The 20798-nt window shown below is 37.9% G+C and overlaps 1 protein-coding gene across 1 annotated transcript in view; it reads left to right on the top strand.

Annotated features, from left to right (window-relative positions):
- Positions 1-20798, top strand: part of ERC1 (ELKS/RAB6-interacting/CAST family member 1) — a 284378-nt gene that overhangs the window by 107277 nt on the left and 156303 nt on the right. The window contains 1 exon segment of the mRNA XM_032105148.1: positions 10126-10319. Within this exon segment, the coding sequence (XP_031961039.1) occupies positions 10126-10319 (194 nt within the window).

Raw genomic sequence — 20798 nt, 5'->3', positions numbered from 1 at the left:
ATTTCACTTACATGCAGTAACAGTGCTGTTGGCTGTTTTGTTAACAAGTACTAAGAATTTAAGGCTTAGTCTGCTTCAGTACAATTCATAGCAGCAATTGTGCCCTTAACTTGATGTAACAGCTAAAAAAATAACACCTGAACATTTCACATATCAATTATCAATGCTTATGGGTGTTAATGTGATAAAGTCAGGTGCATGGTTGGCCTTGCCCAGAGGAAAGCATAAAAACAAATGAAAAGAATGTGCCACCAGTGAAGTGTGTGATTTTGAGTCATCAGTTAAGACTTGTTTAGAATTCCTGTTGTGTGGGTGCGAGGTGGGTGTTAATGCCACTGAGAACTGTAAATGAAACTGCATATGCATATCTACACCCATATTTGTCCTTTTTCATTCTATCACACAGCATCAACTATTCTGTTATTCAGCATCAACAGAGCACAGTAGCAAGAAAAGATAGCTGTACACATTTAATAGCTCTCACAGGCTGTTTTCAGTGGGTATTTCAGAAGACCTGAAGGACCCTTTCATTGAAATCTCTGCCATGAGTTGCAGTTTCATCCTGCATTACTGGTAATGAGTTGACAAATCTATTGTAGTTAAGATTTACCAGAGGTTATTAGAGCATCTTGTCATTCAGAGAAGCTACCTAAATCATTGTCAGGATGGTTTCGGTTCTACAACCAAAAAAAATCTGATAGCCTACCGTTACCTATGTGGAATAACTTGTCGTTACTCAAGAAAATATAGTTAACATTCACTTGAATATGTTTTATACCTGTAGCAAATTTACATATTTCCTTAATAACCTTCTTTCCAACTGTTTTTATTTTCTCAATGGGTTTTATTGTAGCTTGCACAGAAGTAAAAAAAATATTTTTAAAGGCTTTCACTTTTTAAATGCATTGCAGATATTTATTCAGGCAGTTTGACATTTTCAAGATGGATTAGTTCCTTCTCATCCTTGGAATAATTATGACAGATAATCCAGGTCCATTTTAAAGCTTCTAAAAACTCAGTTTTACACATCTGCATTGTTAACAATTGCAAATAATTGCCATAATTAATCTTAAAACTAATGGCTACGTAAGAGCATTCAGCTTAAAACTGAATTAGAGGTTCATTCTATTGAGTTTTTCATTATCTTAGTGCAGATTTTCATGAGAGACATGCAGGAAGGAAGTTCTAATGTAGCTCTTACGAGTAAATGGCTAAAAGCTTTTTCTTTTAGGTTGCTTCCCTCACGGTTTGAATGGAGATGTGTCTAACATCAATCTTCTTTCCCTTGCCTCGTATTCCCAGTGAACAGTTTGAGTACTTTCAGTTAAATCTATTAGCTCTAGAAGTAAAGCTGGCAGAAGAGACTGGACTACTGTTACGCCATTAAGTAAAAAAGAATTGGGTAGTCCTTGCAAAAAACTCATGCTAACCCCCAAACAGTGAGCCTCAGAGAAATCATGAACCATGCAAGCTTCCACTTTTTCTGTAAAAGGGATTTAACTTTACACTAAACAAAAATACTAACCGAGTGGAGCACAAGGGTGCTGAAAAGTTGTCGATATATTTTTAGTTCGGTGTCAGTCTCCAGTGTCTCACTTGAAGTATCCACTTCTTGTTGTCACTATTGCTCTTCTCACTAATAACTATTTTATATTGATCCTTGACTTAGCAACTAAAACTGCAGTGTTTGTCATATTCGGGGTTGTTTTTTCAAATAATAATACCATGGTTATGCAAATCTGGTTGCTTAATGTTCTAATTATTCTACATTTGCTGCTTCTGTGCTGAATTGTCGTCCTGCTGCCAGCAGGAGATGCAGTGGGAGATTCTGAAGGCTGAAAGCAACTCATAAATCCCTGTTGAGTTTACATGGCCTGGTGTCCTGTCTTCATTCTGGCTGAGATGGAGTCATTAGAGGCAAATCACACACAGGAGGTTCTCTCCCTGTTTATCTGTGAAGTGCTATTATGCTCTGTGGTGGTTTTTCTTTTCTTTAGGAAACTCTTTTTCCAAACTTGTATTTTAATGTATTAGTTTTACAGTGAATAAATTTTCCTTTAGTTGTTGTTCTTCAGGATATTCTTTTCCCAGTGTTTTCTGTCTTGTCTTTCCCAGCCAGTGTACTTTGTTTCATTTTGTTTTTATAATCTGGGAGAGACCAACTAATATTAGAAGTTTTCCAGGAAAGATGGGTGGATTTTTGTCCATCTTCATTTCCAGTGCATAGTTTTTCTCCCTATAGATATGCTCGTTATTTTTAGGGAGAAGAAAGAGTCCAAAACCATATGTTAACGAACTTCCCCTTGCTGCAGTTCTAGGAACTTTTCATCAGAAAATGTTACCACTGATTCCCTGCCAGGAAAATACCTCTAGATTCAATAGGCTCCCACAGAGGTTGCTTTTTTCCCTGCTGTGGTGCTCTTTCTTCAAATTCAGGAGGATAGTATCTTTCAAAAAGCAGGGAAAAAAAGGACTGAATGAAGCGTTGATCCAAATGCTACCTTTCCCAAGAATTAGCTTGGCTAGTCTAATACAGGCTCTGCTGCTTTTTATTTTTGTGTACATGGATTTGCTCCCACAACTGAAAATATTGCTGATAATACTGGTAGATGAGACTGTTTTTTGTTCTCAGCTGATGTATTTTTTTTCAAAGAAGGGGCAAAAAATGATGCATTTGACTTAGAAAGAAAAGGGCTACCAGGGAAATCAGGATGTCTCGTAACAATAAAAGTAAAGACCCAGCAGTTGTGTTCAGCATTCAGATAGTGTCAGTTACTGAATTAGTTTTCTAAACCATTCAGCCGTCTTGAAATTGATTCAAGGGAAGCACTAGGAATCGAAGTCCTTCTCAATCTGTGAAACTCATCTATAAACCCAAACAAAGAACTACAATTAAATATGTGGGGGCTGGACAAATGCGTTACACTGAAAAAATCAAGAGGAAATTTGGAACTTGCATGAGAGTAACTCTGCACGTTTCTCATGTTCCGAAAGCTGATTAGTAATGCATGCTAAAACCACTAATTAAGATTCTGTCGTCTTAGTAAATTAATGTTGCAGTTATTATTTTAAATTCTTTTCTTGTTGCATCTTTTCTTTTTCTCTTTCACACTGTTCCTATCCCAAATTTTCTCCATCTTTTCCTATCTTCTTTCTCCCTTCAGCACCCTGAAGTTTTATTGAGTCATCCATCCAAGCTAGTAAGTTCCCTGGCAATCTGAGAGGCTGTTGCCAGCACATTTAATTTTTTATGTTGCATGTGTATTCCTGTGCTTTTATAGTGGGGCCTACACAGGGTGTACTGGTGAATTACTTTAGTAGTGGGTATGGATAGTATGGATACAAACAAAAAGCAGTGGGATGTCTGACCAGTTGTGTTCAAAAAAGCTTTCTGAGATGTTTTCACTGTTTGACTGCCTTGGTCTAACTGCATTTTTGTTTGGACAGCTTAATTTTGTGTCAGTGTTTTTGTTTCCCTTTGCTGCCAGTGCTTGAAATGTCCTGTAGCTTTTCTGTCATCTCCATTGTCTGTGTATTTTCAGAGCAAGAAGGTAGAATTTCCATGCAAATCAAGCTTCTTGCGTGAAAGCGTTCTGTAACACTGGGTACAGCAGCACATTCGAACTAACAACTAAGTTACAGCAAGTGAAAGATTGCTTAGAAACTTGTGTAACCATTAAGCTCGCTGATACTATGTCAGTTTAATTTTGGATCCTATTTCCAGCCTCCTGTTTGATGTCAAAGAGCACTCCTGTCAAGGAGTGTTTGTATAATAATATCTTGACACTGTAAATTACGTAATCCAAGGTGGTTTTCATCAGAGATTTCTTTTGTGGCTCTGTGCATAAAAAATGGTGTTACAGAACTTTCAGGAGTCTGATACCTGTGTTACTCTTGGCAATGTTCAGGGTCAATATAGTTGCCTATCCTGACAGTCATTGTCTGAGGGTCAGAGAAATGCTGAGGCTTGCAATAGTTCAGTTTTTGTGGCATCCCACATCAGAAATTATTTAAACCTGGCTAAATAGTGTCAATAAGAAGTTGGGAAAATGAGATATAATACGAAAAGGTTGTTAGTTGGTGCAAATAGGCAGAAGAATTTGTGTTAGGAGAGCACATTCTCTACAAAATCTTTAACAGCATGCAAACTTTTTGAGACTCATTGCTCTGGAGTCAGAAAATAGAAGATATGGGACCAAACTTTGTATTTTAATTTCCAGGATGATATAGTAAACATACAGGATAAGGTACAAGAGGCTTTGTGAAGGCCAGGTTAGATGGGGTTTTGAGCAACTTGGTCTAGTGGAAGGTGTCCCTGCCCACAGCAGGGAGTTTGGAACGATGATCTTTAAGGACCCTTCCAACCCAAACCATCCTATGATTCTGTGATGGCTTTTAATGTTCCATCCTGATGATTGTGCATGACAATGTCAGCATCATCTCATGCAGTGGAAAGCTGGAGAAGTTTTCTCCCTGATACTGTTATACCTCCCAGAAAAACTTGTGAAGATAAAACTTGTTTTGAAAAATTAAATATTCAAAATTTAGGAAATGGCCAATGCCACACTGTGTGGTCTTTGTTATTTTTCCTTGTGAGGTAATTTGTATAGCATTTCATAACTAAATTATCGCCTGCTAGTCTTGCTGTTTTCAATATTGCATGACAAATGCTCCAAGAGTGAGCCAGATAGATATGATAAAGATGATAATCATCTAGAGAAATTAGATGATAAAATACTTTTTTGATAGTAGGAAAGCACTGAGTGAATAAGGCAGGATGTATTTGCATTTTTCTTTTTCCCCTGAACAACAGGTATAATAATGCATCCTTATTTCCCACTGGTGGTGTTAAGAAGTGATTAGTTGTGATTAGCATGCTAGAAAGAAAATTGGGGAATTTTTTTGTTTTAATGTCATGTTCAGAATAAACAAAGTATAGAGCCATACACTGAATATCCAAAAACTGGGACTAAGTATCTGTTCATTACTTGAGTCCTGTTTCTGTAAAATAGTGGCAGCCTGTGGTCAAGTGAGCAAGGCCCAGATCAGAGGAGGCAGGTGAGTGGGTTGAAATGCACTCAAAAAGAGAGATGTCCTGTGGGCATTTCCCTCCTGACTTTACACACTCTTTGTGTTGGGGTGAATCCCAAGAGAGCAAATTGTTAATATCTAACGACATCTATGGGAACTTGTGTCTTTCTGAAGAGATCACTTGGTTAGGCAATGGGAATTGCCTCTCTTGAGGCATCTTCCTCTCTTCATCTCTTTATGATTTTTCATAAAGGAAATAATTTATGAATTGATTCCAACTGAACACTTGCTTACTCAGTGTCAGAAATTTGCAGTTACATGAACAAAGACTAACCATGTAGAGATGGTTAAAAGACAGAAAAATAACTCTCTGCGACAGACTCAAGTTTACTGTACATAGTATATCAGAGAATTTTCCTGAGCCTTTTACTTCCATTACAGCCTTTTCAAAAAGCTTGTTTACAGTTTGTGGTGTGTAGAGCTGTGGAACTAAAGGAGGAGAAAGTTTGGTTGTTTTTTAAATTTACAGTTTTGTTAAAACTAATAAAGACACGATAGAAGACAGCACAAATGTTTTATCAGTTGAATTTCTGCCTTTGTGGTAGGAAAAGTACAGAAGGTGGGTGAAGTGTTTGTCTTTTGCAGTAAATAATCATAATATATTTTTGTATTTTTGTGTGCATTTACTATTTTTAGGAGACATGAGGCACCCTTGGAGGTAGGAGGGTGGATTAAAATGGGATTTCAGGTTCTCGGGAACTTTTACTTCATGGCCAAAAGTTCTTGGCAACATTAGTATGTGAAATGTTAAACTGAATTTACTGTCTCAATTCATAGGTAAAAGTAGAAAGTGTTTGCTGTGAATTATTTGCTGTTTGATTTAGTTAATATTTTAGGAATATTGATTTGGAATCTTGGTCATAATGTTTGGAATTTTTAGTTATGTGTTAGAACCTTTAAATTAGATCTGTACCATTGTTTTGTTCCCTGTCTCTGGCACACTTTAAGCTGTGTAAGATTATCTTACCTCTTAAAAAACAGGTTTTTGGCACAAGAAATATCAACTTAGAAAACTCTTTTTAATGTGTTTTGTCTTCCACTCCTCTCCATCTGTAAATAGTGGCTATTTCTGTGAAACATTGGTCATCTTTGTTTTAGTTGTAGAAGTTGGCTTTGTCAGCTGATTTTCTGTGGAATCAATAGAAGTTATAGTACATTTATTTATTTGAGGAACAATCACTCTTTCTTACATTCTGTAGGTACCTGAAGCAGTCACCCCATCACTTACCACATTCCAGATGGGAAATGATGGCTAAGAGCAGGAAAGCAGAAAGCTGTTAAACCACCTCTTAGTTTATAGTCCCTCTTAAGAACTGTGAGAGCATATCCAGGGTAGTAAACTTAACCTATTTGCAGTCCTGAACCACTTAGAATTTGAAACTGAATTCACACTGGCAAAGATTAATACTGATCACATGAGCTTTGCTAATAAAAACATAGCTTAAGAGGGTGCTGCTTTCTAGCTAAAATGTGACTGTTTCTTATGCAGATCAGTGCAGAATGAAATGTGCAAGTTGGGCTGTGCTCTTAAATTCCCCTGTTTGATACCACACAGGAACACGGAGAGCTAATGACAGGGTCAGTAGTAACAATTAAAGGGTTTAAATAGCCTGTAATCAGGTAAACTCAATGGCCTGTGTAGATGAGAAAGTTCAGTGTTCCCTTCACTCTCAGCAAGCTCACTTTTAAGATTTAATTTTTATCATGCTTCTTTTATACGTTATCACATTTGTTTGTAACTATATTAAAAGAGAGCTGATTTGCAGATCCTGTGTCAGGCAGAGATGAAAGTCAAACTTATGGAAATACACTTCCTATAGTCTCTTAATACAGCAGAAACTCTTGGTGCATTTGTCACTTTATATGTTGATTCTGCTTCAAAAATTAAATTATTACTTATTTTGGAATTTTTGTACACCTTTGGTGGGCAGGGCAAGTTGTATGTGGGCTTTTTTACTGTGAATATAGGAATTCATTATTTGTGGTTAGCTTTTTGGTTAAAGCAGAAAACCAAGATGAATTATTTTGTACAGTGTTGCATTGGGCAGGTAGCCAATTTCATGTGTTCCAGATCTTCATGTGAGTTTGTGGGAAACCTCTAAATGCATTGGTTTTCTCTCTTATACAATAAATGAATCCAGCAGGATTTTAGATATGGTCGTGAAACACGTATTTTGTACAAAACCCACAAAATGGACCAAAGTCACTCAGTCAGTAACTCACATTGCAGGAAGTGGTCTCCAGTTTACACCATATCACATAACGTTCCCTTTGTGTTAGGTGAAAGTATCCGTACTTATGTGCATTATATACAAATAACATGTGTTATGTGCCTTGACTAATAATTTATGTCGTGTAAATAGCCCTTTGGTTCTATAATAACCAGACACACAGACTTGTTGGCTAATTCTCTAGAAAAGAAAATTTATTTCCTCTTCTCAGTAGTGTCTCTTGGGTTGTTGTGGAGATGCTTTTATTAGCAGAGTAAAATAAATCAGGACTGTTCTGACAGTCAAATTGCATTAGGTCTTATAACTTCTTTTGAATTAGTGAGTTTAATAAGCCAGGCTAACAGCCTAACTTTGCTTTCTTTTAAAAGAAGTTTCTTGATTATCTGATCATGTATTTTGGGTGGCTTTAAAGAGCCTGGAGGAGTATTTGTTAAAACAAACAATTTGAGATGTTGGAAACATACCTAAAGCCAGTACAGAAGAACGGAGGCTCTGTCTGGTGAAAACCACACTTAACTCTATACATAGTGTCTCTTAGGAGAATGCAGATGCCCTCAGAAGATGTTACAGGTGCCCCCTCCCAAAACAGTATTCCCAATTCCCTGTATTTGGGAAGGAAGGATTGGAGGAGTTTTTTGAAATTTAAGGTGTAGTTGAAAAGGAAATTAAATCAAGTATTTCAGATTTCCTGCAGGCTGGAAATCCCAAAAAAGCATTTCAGAAACACCAACCAACACTCTTTCCGAAGCCAAGTATGTCCCCTGGTGCTCGCAGCTGTTCATGGAGCTGACACACTTGTCCGTCTCACTGCTGCCACGTCCTCCTGGAGTCTGCATCCTCTTGGCAGGGCATTAATTACACTTCCACTTGCTGTGGAGAGCCCTTTCCAAGGGTGTTGTAATTTGAAGTGCTTATGGGGCAGTAAGGAATCTGGAAGCATTGACAGCCCTAACTCCAAAAGGCTTCGCAAAGCTTCCAGGCTCACCAGGGATGCGCTTGCGTCCAGGTCTCGGGGAGAAGCCCAGAAGCAGGATTTTCACTCTTATGGTTCAGTGACACAGGAGTGTCAGGGCTTGACTGGAAAGTCACTCAGCAGTAGGGAGCCTTTGAAGCGTTCCTAAATGCATTACCTCAGGAAAGGGTTCCACTCTTCCACAAATTTTGGTTATTGGGCACTCTTGCCGACATCTGCCTGGGAGACCTGGGGAGTGCCAGACGTTTTGTTCTAGGATAAAATACTGTCCAGGTTAATCAGCTTTCTGGAATTCTTGTTTTAGAAAAGAAGAAAGCCAAAACAGCTTAGTTTTGACCCTCAGACAAGAGCTGCAGGGCCAAGGCCCTGGAACATGAACCTTTCCTTTGTTTGGGAAACCCAGATCTGTCCCAAGGTCAGTCCCAGTAAAGACAGGCATCAAGACATTCTTCAGTCCCAGAATATTCTGCTCCACAAGTCTCCTGGATTCTACTAGAATGTGGCCTTGGCTTTAAAGAAGCTAATTAAAAACTAGACACTTCAAGGCAAAAATGTTGGGGTCAATAAATGGATATTTTCCTCCAGTCTTATTTTACTGAATAACTAAACAGATTTAGCCAAATGTAATTTTGCTGTTTGGTTCCTTGGAAGCAGCAGCTTTCTGCCCCAAGTTTTATACTGCTGCAGTTCTCTCCAATTACCTCTAAAAGCAACAGAGTCCTATACTATCAGATCTAGACTTAGTGTGCTTTGGAGCAGAACATTGGCAGCTTGTAAAACAACTTTCCACAGCTGCACACAGAGGGAAGAAAAGTCTGTAGTCTTATTTTCTGTTGTAGGTTTGTTTCGAGAAGAGCAAGGCCTTGGGTTTTGCAGGCAATCCCGATCAGCAGAATTGCTCCATCAAACCTGCTGTTCACTGGAGCAATTTTGAGCAATTCTGAAACAGCTTTAACTGAGATCAAGTTGCAGTTCAAGATCCAAGAGCAGAGGGGCAGGGTGAGAGAAGAAGGATAGTCCTTTGTCTGCTGGTTTAATTTCCAGCATGAATGCTACATTCTTCCTGTCTCTTACATGCTTTTGAATTAATTTTACTAATGAATTAGTGATTTTTGTAACAAACCAAGCCATTAGAAAACAACCCTAAACAATCTCTTCATCGTGATCATATTATCCTCAGTCCTCTGATACACTTTGTCCCAATAGCCTGATTTTGAAAAATGTATTTCCTAGATAACTAAGCAAAGATAATTTCAGTAGGTAGCCATACTCATTAACCCTGGTCTGTGTGGCTCAGAACTAGCAAGGGCCTGAGCACATCAGCACCATCTGTGCAAATGTCTGACACTTTGCATATTGATGTAGTTATTGAAGGCTATTAACCTGTGATTTCTTTTTCTAGAATATATAGGTTAAACATACCTCAAATAACTGAATCTATAGTCCTATCCCTGTTTAAGAAGTGTATTTTAGGAACTTTTACACTCACATGTGCTCTTCATTTTCTTTTCTTTGAAAGAAGTTAAACTTTTTTTCATATTTCTGCTTCCTTTTTGATTCTGTTTCAGATTTAAAATCATGTAATTTTTTAGGCAGAATTAAAAAAACTAAATTCTTTAAAAATTTTTCTTTTCCTGCAAAGTATGTCCCCGTACTTAAAAGTAGAATAGGACTTGTATTTTCCTGTGTAATAATTAATCCTGCCATTTTGAAATAGGTATCTAGATAGCATTTTGGAATTGGAATAGATAAAACTTTGGAATCGTCATAGAACCTGTAAAATACATACATGTGAATGAAGTGGGTTTTTCTTGAACCCTTTTCTTACAGGCTCATGAGGCAACCCTGGAGGCAAGGGCCAGTCCAGAGCTAAGTGACCGCATGCAGCAGCTGGAAAGAGAGGTAACACGGTATCGGGAAGAATCTGGCAAGGCTCAGGCTGAAGTGGATCGTCTTCTGGAGATCTTGAAAGAGATGGAAAATGAGAAGAATGATAAGGATAAGAAGATAGCAGAACTGGAAAGGTGAGGATGGTATAAAGTTAGAAGAGGAGCAAAAGACCTGATTAACATTAGAGATAAGTCATTTTTCTTTTCTTAAAAACCTTAGAGTACCTGTTTTGGGAAAGTCTGTTTAGAGTTTTTCTATCTTTGGTCCTTTATTGTGCTACGTTGTAAGGAAGAGTGTGTCTTACCATGTGCTTTCCTTACCTGGCTGCTCAAAACCAGGCCTGGTATAGGTAGAACTGGAAGGATAAATAGAGTTGTAAGGGAATGGAGAGGGTAGGAAAAGCTGCTGACACTTTGGTGTGTTTGTAAAACAGTTTGTTGTTTTGATACAATAAATTCCTTGAGCATGGCTCTCAAAAAAACAAATAAGAAAAATTATTTTTAAGAACTTGTGATACTAGTTATTCAGATTCTTCTGATAATTGACCTCATAACTCTTTGTAGTGGTAGGGACACAGGTAAACTTGGGCCCTAGCGAAGCCTGACGAGCAGAGTTGCTTTTGTCCAAGCAAAACTTGATTCAGCACTTTACAGCATTTTTCATCTTTCTCTCGGAGCCAGGAGGCTCAGATTTTTTTTCAAGGTTATAATGTCCTAAACAAAAATTACAATTTATTATGGTTTAATGACATTTGTGTCACAATTATAAGTAGTAGATCTTGGGAAAGACCTGAGTTAGAGTCTGTATTCTGTCATTTTTTCATCTTACAGTGGGCCAAGAGCGAACTTCTGGGCAGTAATACCTGTTTGGGGTTTTTTGTTTACCATTCCCAATGAAAAATCACTAACTTGGAGCAGCAAAATGGAAATTTGATTATTCCCATTTGCCTAGTGCCAGAATAGTCTTTCTAGTTTCTGTCTTTTCACTATTTAACTACTCTAAAATTTAGTGTCAGGAAGATTAGGGCAGCTAAATCGAGGACATTTCAGGCTCTGCATTCAGTGGTTATTTTTCATGGCTTGCTGATTGTCAAATTATGGCCCCCTCTGAATGATTTGAAAAATTCTTTTCTAAGGAGTCCATTCCCTTTTCCTTGAAATGCACAGAGCTCTGGAACAGTTCAGCTTGCCAGCTGTTTCTTCTCTCTCTGTGACTGTAAACAACATCCTGTTAGTTTTCTTTAAGTTGTTTTATTTCACCAAAATTCTTCGTACCTATGGCATAAGCTCAAACACCCAAAAGTGAGGATATGTTATTTTTAAGTGTCTTCCCTTTTTTCCTAATTGATACATTGTTGAGCCCTTCGGTACATGATGTAATCAGCAGAACATTCAGGCAATAGGTTGATATTGTTGAATGAGTATAGACATGAAAAAGCTACAAGTTATTTGGCTGTGTGATTTTTTCAGTCCTGTTGGGGTCCCCATCTCAGGTGTGACATTCACCGTGTCATTCTCTTCAGGGCAGGCAAGTTGACCAGGGATCAGGTACAAGCAGAGAAAGATAGAAGAAAGACTAGGGGGAAGAAATGTGTTCATAGTTCCTAATTATTTTTTCTTAGTGGAGAAGTAACTACTGTTTAGGGAAAGGAAGTTAGAAATATGAATCATTCCTCAGCCTAATTCCTAGAGAGATTGAAACGGCAGGAAAAGAATTTTCTTACATATGCTTTTAATGAAAGCTGATTTTTTTATTTACATTAGCATTCAGAAGCTCATCACAATTTGACTTGCAGCATCAAACTGAATAGACACAAGTGGCCTATAAACAAAGTTGATAATCTGCAAAGGAAAAATAACAATGAAGAGAAATTAAAATGGGTCTCCTTCTCTTTTATAGATAGAAGCAATTTCACCATCTTCAAAGAGTTAGAAATCAAGCTTTTTCTTCAAAAAGAAGAAAAGAGAGATCTGCAAAGCAGTTATTGTTTGTCATGTTACATGTTAGTTTCTTGCTGTTTCAGCCACAGACCAAAGTCTTACTGTGAAAGCATAAAACCCCCAAATGACCAGACATCATTCCATAACAATTTGGTAAATACTTTGACTATTCAGTTTTATCCATTCCTTCTTACCACCTGTTCTTCAGTCTTACAAAAAAACCTGAGTGGTCCTCTTCTCTTTTTAACTTATCTTTTCTACCACTACTGAGATAAGACAGAATATGTTTTCTCTTATTTCTAGTAATTAGAATAGGCATTTTGACTCTGTAAAAGAAAAGACTGCTTTTGTCATCGTGTGACTGCCAGCAGGCTGAGCAAAGCAAGGCGGGGAGGGAGAAAAATCTAAGAACATTCATGTTCTATAACCACTCTAAGTGGAAATAGAAAAGGTCTTCCCCATCTAGAGATCTCATCTGGATATTGTTAGTATGGTGAATTAGCAAAGTATCAACACCTGAAATGATTTTTCAGGTGGCACTGTAATATAATCACAGCACTGGAGCAAGAGATAGAAAGTTCCAGATACTTTATAGTGAGGTTTTGATTAGTAGTTTCTCTTTTTCTGAATAATTGTCAGAATTTCTATTTGACCTTAGTTGTTTTCAACTGCTCCCCCAAACCACTATTCCCTGGAAGCTTGCTTCCTTCTTGTGAGTTTTTGCATAAAGCAGAGATTTTATCACACCTATTTAATGTATAGGTTGGTCCTGGTTTTATCTACAATGCTTGTTTATAAAATATTCTTTGATGGCTGAACTTATATATCCAGGCGTGTTACATGCATGTTTTAGAGCTAGAAGAGTCTTGGTTTCCAGGAAAAAATGCGATAATTTTGCCTTTTAAAAGTCTTTCCTAAACTGTGGTCCATGCAGAGTGAGCTAGAAATTATCTTGACTTCTAATGCTTCTACAGCTGATCAAACTCTGCTGTGCAAAGAACCTTAGTGCCTGCAGAAGCAATTGTCAGCAAGCTAAACAGCAAATATTGCTGTGCCTATCAGAAACAGTCAGTATTCCATGTGGAGCAAGATGAGAAGAAATAAGTCACATTCAGAGAATAACTGTACTAAAAAAAAAAGGGATTTTTCAAAAGAGAGAGCCTCTCTTCCCTGCAGTTTTCCCTTTTGCTAGTTCTGTGTGACAACTAGACCATACGTTGTCAGGGAGAGAGAAATGGTGTCACAGTTCCATCCACAGAAGGGATGCATCGCCTGTTAGGGAGGTGTGTGTCGAGGAGCAGAGAGAAGTAGGGAGAGGAAGATGAAATAAAAAGCAGGAAACTGTTCTCTTAAGCCTTTTCAGTGCAGGCAAAGCTGCCATGTGTTTAAGTTAACGTAAAGAGGGAAATGCTTCCACTCTTCAGTAGCTGTTGCAATTACTGAGTGGGAGATGTTGTTTGACAGCTGTGAATGGGACAAAAGATATTAAAAAAGAAGTGTTAAGTATGGTGCATGCTATGCAAAAGTTTGAAAAATATTCTCGAGTCAACACAAGGTTGAATGCATGAGCTCATTGGTATATATTCTTTGTGGGGAGGATTTTGCTTTTTCTTATGGGAAGGTGGGCCCTAAGTTCACATTTCTTCTTGGGTGAACAGCCCTGTAAGTTTTGTTTCTGTCCCCTATTGTGGTGGTGTAGAGGGTTTTGTAGCTGTCTGGTTATTCACTTCTTTGTAACTAACTGTTTGCTTTTTGTATTGCCATTCCATAACCTCCTGTCTCTCTGTAACTTTTCATTTTGTGTTCTGTTTCCTTCCTCGCTTTTTCTTCCCACTTGTCCCGTCCCGCCCCGGTCCCCTGAGTTGTGTTGTTTTGTTTTGTCCGGGGGGTGTTTGTGACTGTGCCTTTCCTCAGAAAGCACGGCTCCCGCAAATTGCACCCTCCCTACCAGGTGTCGGTCCCTGCACCGCAACACGTAGGGGGGTTTGTGTGGGACTTCCTGGGAAAGTGAGTGCCCTACAAGGCTTCTGTTTCCTCCGGGCTGGAATGTCGCCGCTGGCTGCCCGGCTGCTGCTGCTGCTGCTGCTGCTGCTGTTTGGGGCTGCTGCAATTCTGCTTTTTTCCTTAGGTCAAACAGGAACTGCTTGTGTCAAATACAAGTTCTGGTTGTGACCACAGTCCAAAGGATGTTTGCTGCTGTTCTCCCTGATTTAAACCTGACAGAAGCTGTTGCTTTTTAATTCTAATTCTCTTGCTGTGTTTTACCTTTGGTTCTAATCTCTGCTACCAGTTCTGCCTGAAACAGCTAAAACTCAGTGTTCAAGTGTTCTCAAATGTGTCATTGATAGAGGTCAGTATTGACTTATTCTTGAGGTTTGTAGTGATGACTATCCTGTAATAAGAAAACAAACAATCAAAAAGTAATGCTCCTTATTTGGGACGTGGCCATCACAGCCTTCAGATGGGTATTTATACACATATCTGTTTGTGTGCACACACTGTGGAAATAAGAACGGGCTTTGTACTTAGAGGTGGCAGTAACTATATCTGTATATGTTGCTTCAGAAGTAAGCACTGAGTGAATATATATGGAAGTCCTGGTTCCAGCTGCAGGCTTAAAATCGATTTTCATTTGGCATGCTCACTACATAAGATAGGCAGTTCTTGTAAGGACACGGGGTTTTTTTTTTTTGCCTGAAGGAAACTTTGCTTTGGAAACAAAGGAAGACAGCACTCAGCTGTGGAATACCAGCAGTCCTGTTAAGGACAGCTGGAATTACTGGCTATTTTAAGAAAGAGAATTTGGAGAGTTTTCCTGAAAAGAATTTAAGGATGCCCTTTTCAAGAAGAAGCCTTCCAACTTTTGATTTGTAGCAGCCAAAAGGTACACTCCTCATCCTAAATATTTCTTCTCAACAATAAATAAAAGATTAAAAAACATTGAGGGATCTCAAAGGAGTGCTGAAAAATGTGGACAGTAGAATGAAGTACCTTATTTTGTCTGTCTTTAAGACAGATACATTTGGTTAGTGTTCTGTGAAGGATAGATGGAGAGAGAAATTAGCTGTATTTTCCATCAACTTTACAGTTTCCTAGAACAGTGTAAAGGAAACTGTACTAGTAAATTATGCCCTAAGCTTAGGTCAACAATTTGAAGCTGAAATACTTACTTTCAAACTGCTACTCATATCTTGGAATAATTGTCTTTGGTTTTTAAGTTTGTTGTTTCTGTGAATTTTTCAGTAGTTTTTTAGAGAATTCCTAAGCAAGGACCACACCAGTGCATATAAATAATTTAAAGATATGTTGTAATTTAAAGAAATTAAAGAAAGGTGTTTATGAAGTCATAATCGTCACCATTAAAGTTAACCTTGAGAGACGGTATGGTTATAATTCTATATTGTCTTAACTCATTCTAGTCCTCCAAAAATAAATTGAACTCTGATTCAGGCATTGGAAAACCTGAAACAATTACATATTATTTTAAAATACTTCAGTCCATTTTGTTGCCATAAAACATAAAAGCAAATCAAATATATTTATCTTACGATTGCATGGTATTATTACAAGGCAGAATCTGTTGTTGTTGTTGTTGTGTTTTTCATCCACTTCCGTCAAAAATCTGTACTTTAAGCAAATATTAAAATTCTAAGGTAAATTGCTCAAAATTTAGCATATTCCAAGATGAAGATTGCCTTATAATTTTAATTCACATCTTGTGTGAAGTGATATAATCTTGAACCATATGTGAACAAATTTTTTCCACATGAATGCTGCCTTTTTTGAAGGACACAGCTGAAATTCTCCCCCCAAACCCCCAGTTAGTTTGAACCTGTCATGGGAAGTAGCAGCACAACGGTTTAATATTTGGCAAGCAACTGAGGACAGGGTTTTGTAATGGAAGGAAGTGGTCAGGCCCATAATTAGTCCAGCTCCACCTCTGAGCACACGGATCTGTTGAATATTAAGATTTTCATAATTTCCCAGCTAGGAAAGGAAGAAGCAATTTCTTTCTTCTCAGTCTTGCTTTATCTTCATACAAGATCAGCATTACACCTGAAGTCCCATATCAAGTTTCACAGAGGGAGAACAAAAACCATTTCATATTAGTATAACATCTTTAAAGAGGTAAGAATAAAAGATGCAGGCACATTTGCTTACAGGTATTTAACTTCAGGCATTTGAAAGTATGCTGACGTTCAGAGAGCGTCTGCCTTCTAGAAGTCAGCCTTTGTTAAAGTGCCTTAAGATCAATGCTCAGACTCACTAACTGCTTTTGAAACCTGCATTTAAGGAAAGAAAAGAGACACAGAGACACTGCCAGTAATTGCAAATCCATCTGCAGAGAGCACCAGATAAAAACCCCATCACAGTGATTTTATGGTGACTCCTCAATCCATCCTCACCTTTTTCATATAATGGGATATCCTTTTTCGATTTCTTCTTTATTTAGGTGTCCTTCATTTCCCATTCTTTCCCTCTTCCTGTGTTTGGGAGAAACCGAAACTTTGTGATATTGCAGAAACAACTGTTCTGAAATACAAGGTTGAAGAACCCCAGTTAGTCCATGGTGAGAGGTCAGGGCTGGTGCAGGCTTTGACTGAATGAGCTCGCTGTGTTATCCCCTCATTGAACCACCTAAACGTGGTATTATGTCCGTGTTCAAGCAGGCAGGACTGACACTATTAAACAGTGATTCATGTCCACGGAACTGAGTACAGACCAACTCCTTTGTTACATTCAGCAGTGGGCTGAAAGCATGGTTTGTCTGCTAATCTAAGACTAAGGAACTGATCTTGGATCCTCCAGGAAGGACCCTGCACTACAGAAATACCAGTAACAAGAAGCACTGATTGTGAACTTTTTTGAAGGCTTCTTTTCCTGCCAAATTCTCCTTAGTGCCGAAGTCCTGCTTGTTTTTATCACTAAATCAAGGTGGTTTTCAAGCTCTCCCTATCATGCCTATTATGCCTGTAATGAGTATAGGAGTTGTCATTTGCCTTGTGTTGTAGCAATGATGGATTTTATTTAGCAGATATCTTCTAATCCAGCTGATAGATCAGTAGAGTGTAAGAACTGTGATATAATTTAAATAATTATAAACGTGAGGAGAAAGAGCATCACGTAAGTAATGAGTCTAGTCTGCATATCAGTTTCATTACCTTCCTTTACTACATCTCTTCAAAAGCTGTTTTTTTGTAGCTTTGTTTCAGTCAATATCTTTGAGCAATATGAGAGTATCCATACTCACAAGCTAGTCCAAAAGGAGTACAAATCCCACAAAACCTCTCTTTTATACAAACGATACAGTGAAAATAAAGGTGTCAGATCCTGACATTATCTTGGAGTACAGAAAGAACAAAAAGAACATACAGTAACTGCCAGTAAGCCAGTGAAAGAGTGATTTTAGTGCTGCGTTGTGGCCGTGTGTGGCTGGGTTTGGCCTCTTAGATCCACGCATGCATGTGTGCATGGATGCACACACAAACCTTCTGTCTCTGTCTCTCCATCTCTTCCCTATCCCTCTAAATACCAATCTAGAAAAAAGGAAAAGACCAGCCATCATTCTTTCTATCAAGAAAACATGTCAAAAGTGGTAAACATAAATAACCTTTCTGCTTTGACAGACACAAGGAAGATCAAATGCCTATTGTTCCCTGTCAGACTGCTTTGAAGGAATGACAGAGTAATAAATATACACAATCATTCACCGCCAAACGAGTGGAATTCAAAGGTTGACTGAAAATCGTTACATAAACTACATCCTAAGTACATCTGAGACAAACGTAGCAGGCTTATTCTGCTCCCTATAATATACAAGCATGTGGAAAAAATTGTAACTGGAATATCCAACAGCTTTCAAAATAGATATTTCTAAATTACAGTGCTTAAGCGTTCACATCTCTTTTTTTTGATCTTCACCCAGTGATCAGATTTAAGTCCGCTCTACCTTTAAAATTAACGAGATGGTATTTTAGCAGAAAATGGGTTTCTCTGAGACTGCCAGTTGGCATTACAATTGTCTTGTCTCCCTGTGTGACTGTTGCATCGGAGTACACAGTTAATGGGGCTGGGCAGGAACGCTGCTGCTGGATCTTGTAAGGAATGCTGCAAGTGTGTGTTCTTGCTCGAAGGGAAAGAGTGCAAACTAAAAATTGTGATTTTGCTCTGTAATGAGCATGTCTCGGTATGTATCTGATCCTGCTTGCTTGGGGCTGCTGCCTGGGGCAGATGCTTGCTGTGCTCCTCTGTTCAATTTCACTGATGTAGCCCATGAACTGAGGCTTCACCTCCAGTCCATGGTAGATCTCCATTTACTTCCTAATGGCTGACAATTTCAGGTGTCTGCCTTGGTTTTAGTTTGAGTGATAACACACTTACAGACTGTGTTTGTAATTTTAGTGTGCTTTCAGACATAGTCCTTATTTTTGTTTGGATAAATATTATGGTTATTCTAAAAATCCACACTTCTGAAAAATATTTTGTACCTCTGTAACAAAAACTTGGAAAAGGGGCTAGCAATTACACAAAATGTATTTTTCTTTGGAAGAAAGAATTATTCCATAACAAAATGGAGTTGTAGCAATAATTATTCTCTGTTTAAAACCCATGCAGCTGGTTAAATAATACTTCTGTAGCGCACAGAAAATTGCAAGTGACCTCAGCATAGTGTTCTACATACTGTTTTGCCTTCATCCTGTGCCAGCAAAAGATGCTACCTTTAATAGCAGTTGGAAGAACTGTATGGCTCATTTAAATTCTACTGGGCTGTTCTGAGTTGTAGCCTGTTTTTCACTGTTAAATTGAAGAAATAATATCACATCATTACGACGCAACCAGGAATAACAAAATGAAACACAAAATGAGAAGCCCTAAATTTTTCCTCTTAGCTTATTTATTTCCATATTTAACCAAGTGTTTAGTTTCACATTTTTGTTCCCTTTTGTTAAATTTGTTTGTAGTCTTGGATTTCAGTCAGCATTCTTACTTACACATTTTTCTGTATGAATTAACCAAGGCTTTTGGAACATTTAAAGTTACTTCAAGATCAAAGGCTGAGATGTGGTATTTGGCATTTTACAAGTCTCATCTTTCCCCAAATCCCCAAATAATACAGCCTTTACAACAGCTGTCCTTGAAGAGCTTGATTTGAAGAATGTTGGTTCAGAAGCCAAAGAAAAGTGCCTTTGCACTACTTAATCTGTTACAGACCAACAACAGCTGCTTGTACAAATTCAATACCCTACACGGTCAATAGTAAAATTTATGCCATAAATAAGGTCTTCAAATTTCATTTACATACCTCCATATACCAAGAGTAATAATAAAGGATACAGCAGTTAGCCTATCCTATAGAAATATTTTTATCCAGCCCATATCCTGCCTTTTTAGAGTGAAATTTTGCCATGGGAAAAGTACAACATGTGTTGTAAAAGCCAAATTGCTACTTTGGACAGAAGGACATTCCCTTTGCCTCTCTTCTATTGACTGAAAATCATCAAAATTAAAACCAGATTGAAAAGATGTGTATTTATGGTTCCTTGTTGACTTACCTTGCTGTTATCAGTGAAATTGACAGCAGATGCCTATGAAAGATACTGGAGACATTTGGAAAAAAAAAAAAGAAAAGCAATAATGAACCTATGGGACCTCATGTAATACTGGGGACTCCAGCATTTTGTCTTGGTCAGTTCTGCTGTTGAACAATGTTGGAGAGAACTGTCAAAAATATACCTGTTTGGTCATTATTGTTCTTAGATTGCACCTTATACAGGAGAATTATACGGTAGGAAGAAGAGGCAGCTGCTTTTTCTGTTTCTCTTTGGGAGGGGTGACTTCAATGTCAAAATTAAGACAGATGAGCTTTTAGCTTTGACAAGTCTTCAGGTCTTGAGGACTTTACTCCATGCTTGGGGTTTTTCTCCTTTCTCTTTAGTCTGTTTAGACAAGTTGGGATCGTCTGCAGGAAAATTGAGTCTTGCTCATGGAGAGAAAATAAGCCCCTAGAAGATGTCATAAAGGAAGACATTAGGTTTCATCTCAGATAGTCAAACTCTGTATTTTCAAAATGTTCGTTAGAATTCTGGAAGAAAGGTACTTGCTAATGATGTGATGTAAATCTGAAGTTTTCTTGTAAGATGGCTTATTTTCTTTTTCCAAGAACTGTTACATATTGGAGACTATTTGCTCTACAGAAAGTTGCCTCTAATTGAAATGGTGTAATCTAATCTAAAGGTCCTTTTTCTCTTATTTCTTCTTTTTTTTTTTTTTTTTTTAATTAGATGTCTATAAAACATGCAGCTCTGTGTTTGTGAATGATTGTGTGTCTGTGTGTCATTACCTGATTTATATCTGCTTGTTTTGTCCTTTATTCTTGAACTGCTTTATGTCTGGACTCTGTTTTCACAAACTCTAACTCTTTCTCTTTCGCATCTCCTTCCTGGATTTGCTGCTTCCTTCAGCCTCACCTCAAGGTCAGTATTCACTTTTAAAAGGGTGTTTATAAAACTGTCTATTCAGCTAAACTTGAGATCTTACAGAAGATTGCACATCAAATTACATGATTGCAAAATAAAAGATCAGAGATTTGGTTACGCCTGTGTAGGAGGATGGGTTGAATAGGGTGCATGTTTAGAAGGAAAGAATTTATATCAAACCATTGTAAATCAATGC

This window comes from Corvus moneduloides, chromosome 4 (genome assembly GCF_009650955.1).
Source record: "Corvus moneduloides isolate bCorMon1 chromosome 4, bCorMon1.pri, whole genome shotgun sequence".
Lineage (NCBI taxonomy): Eukaryota > Metazoa > Chordata > Aves > Passeriformes > Corvidae > Corvus > Corvus moneduloides.
This window is presented reverse-complemented; position numbering and strand designations above follow the sequence as displayed.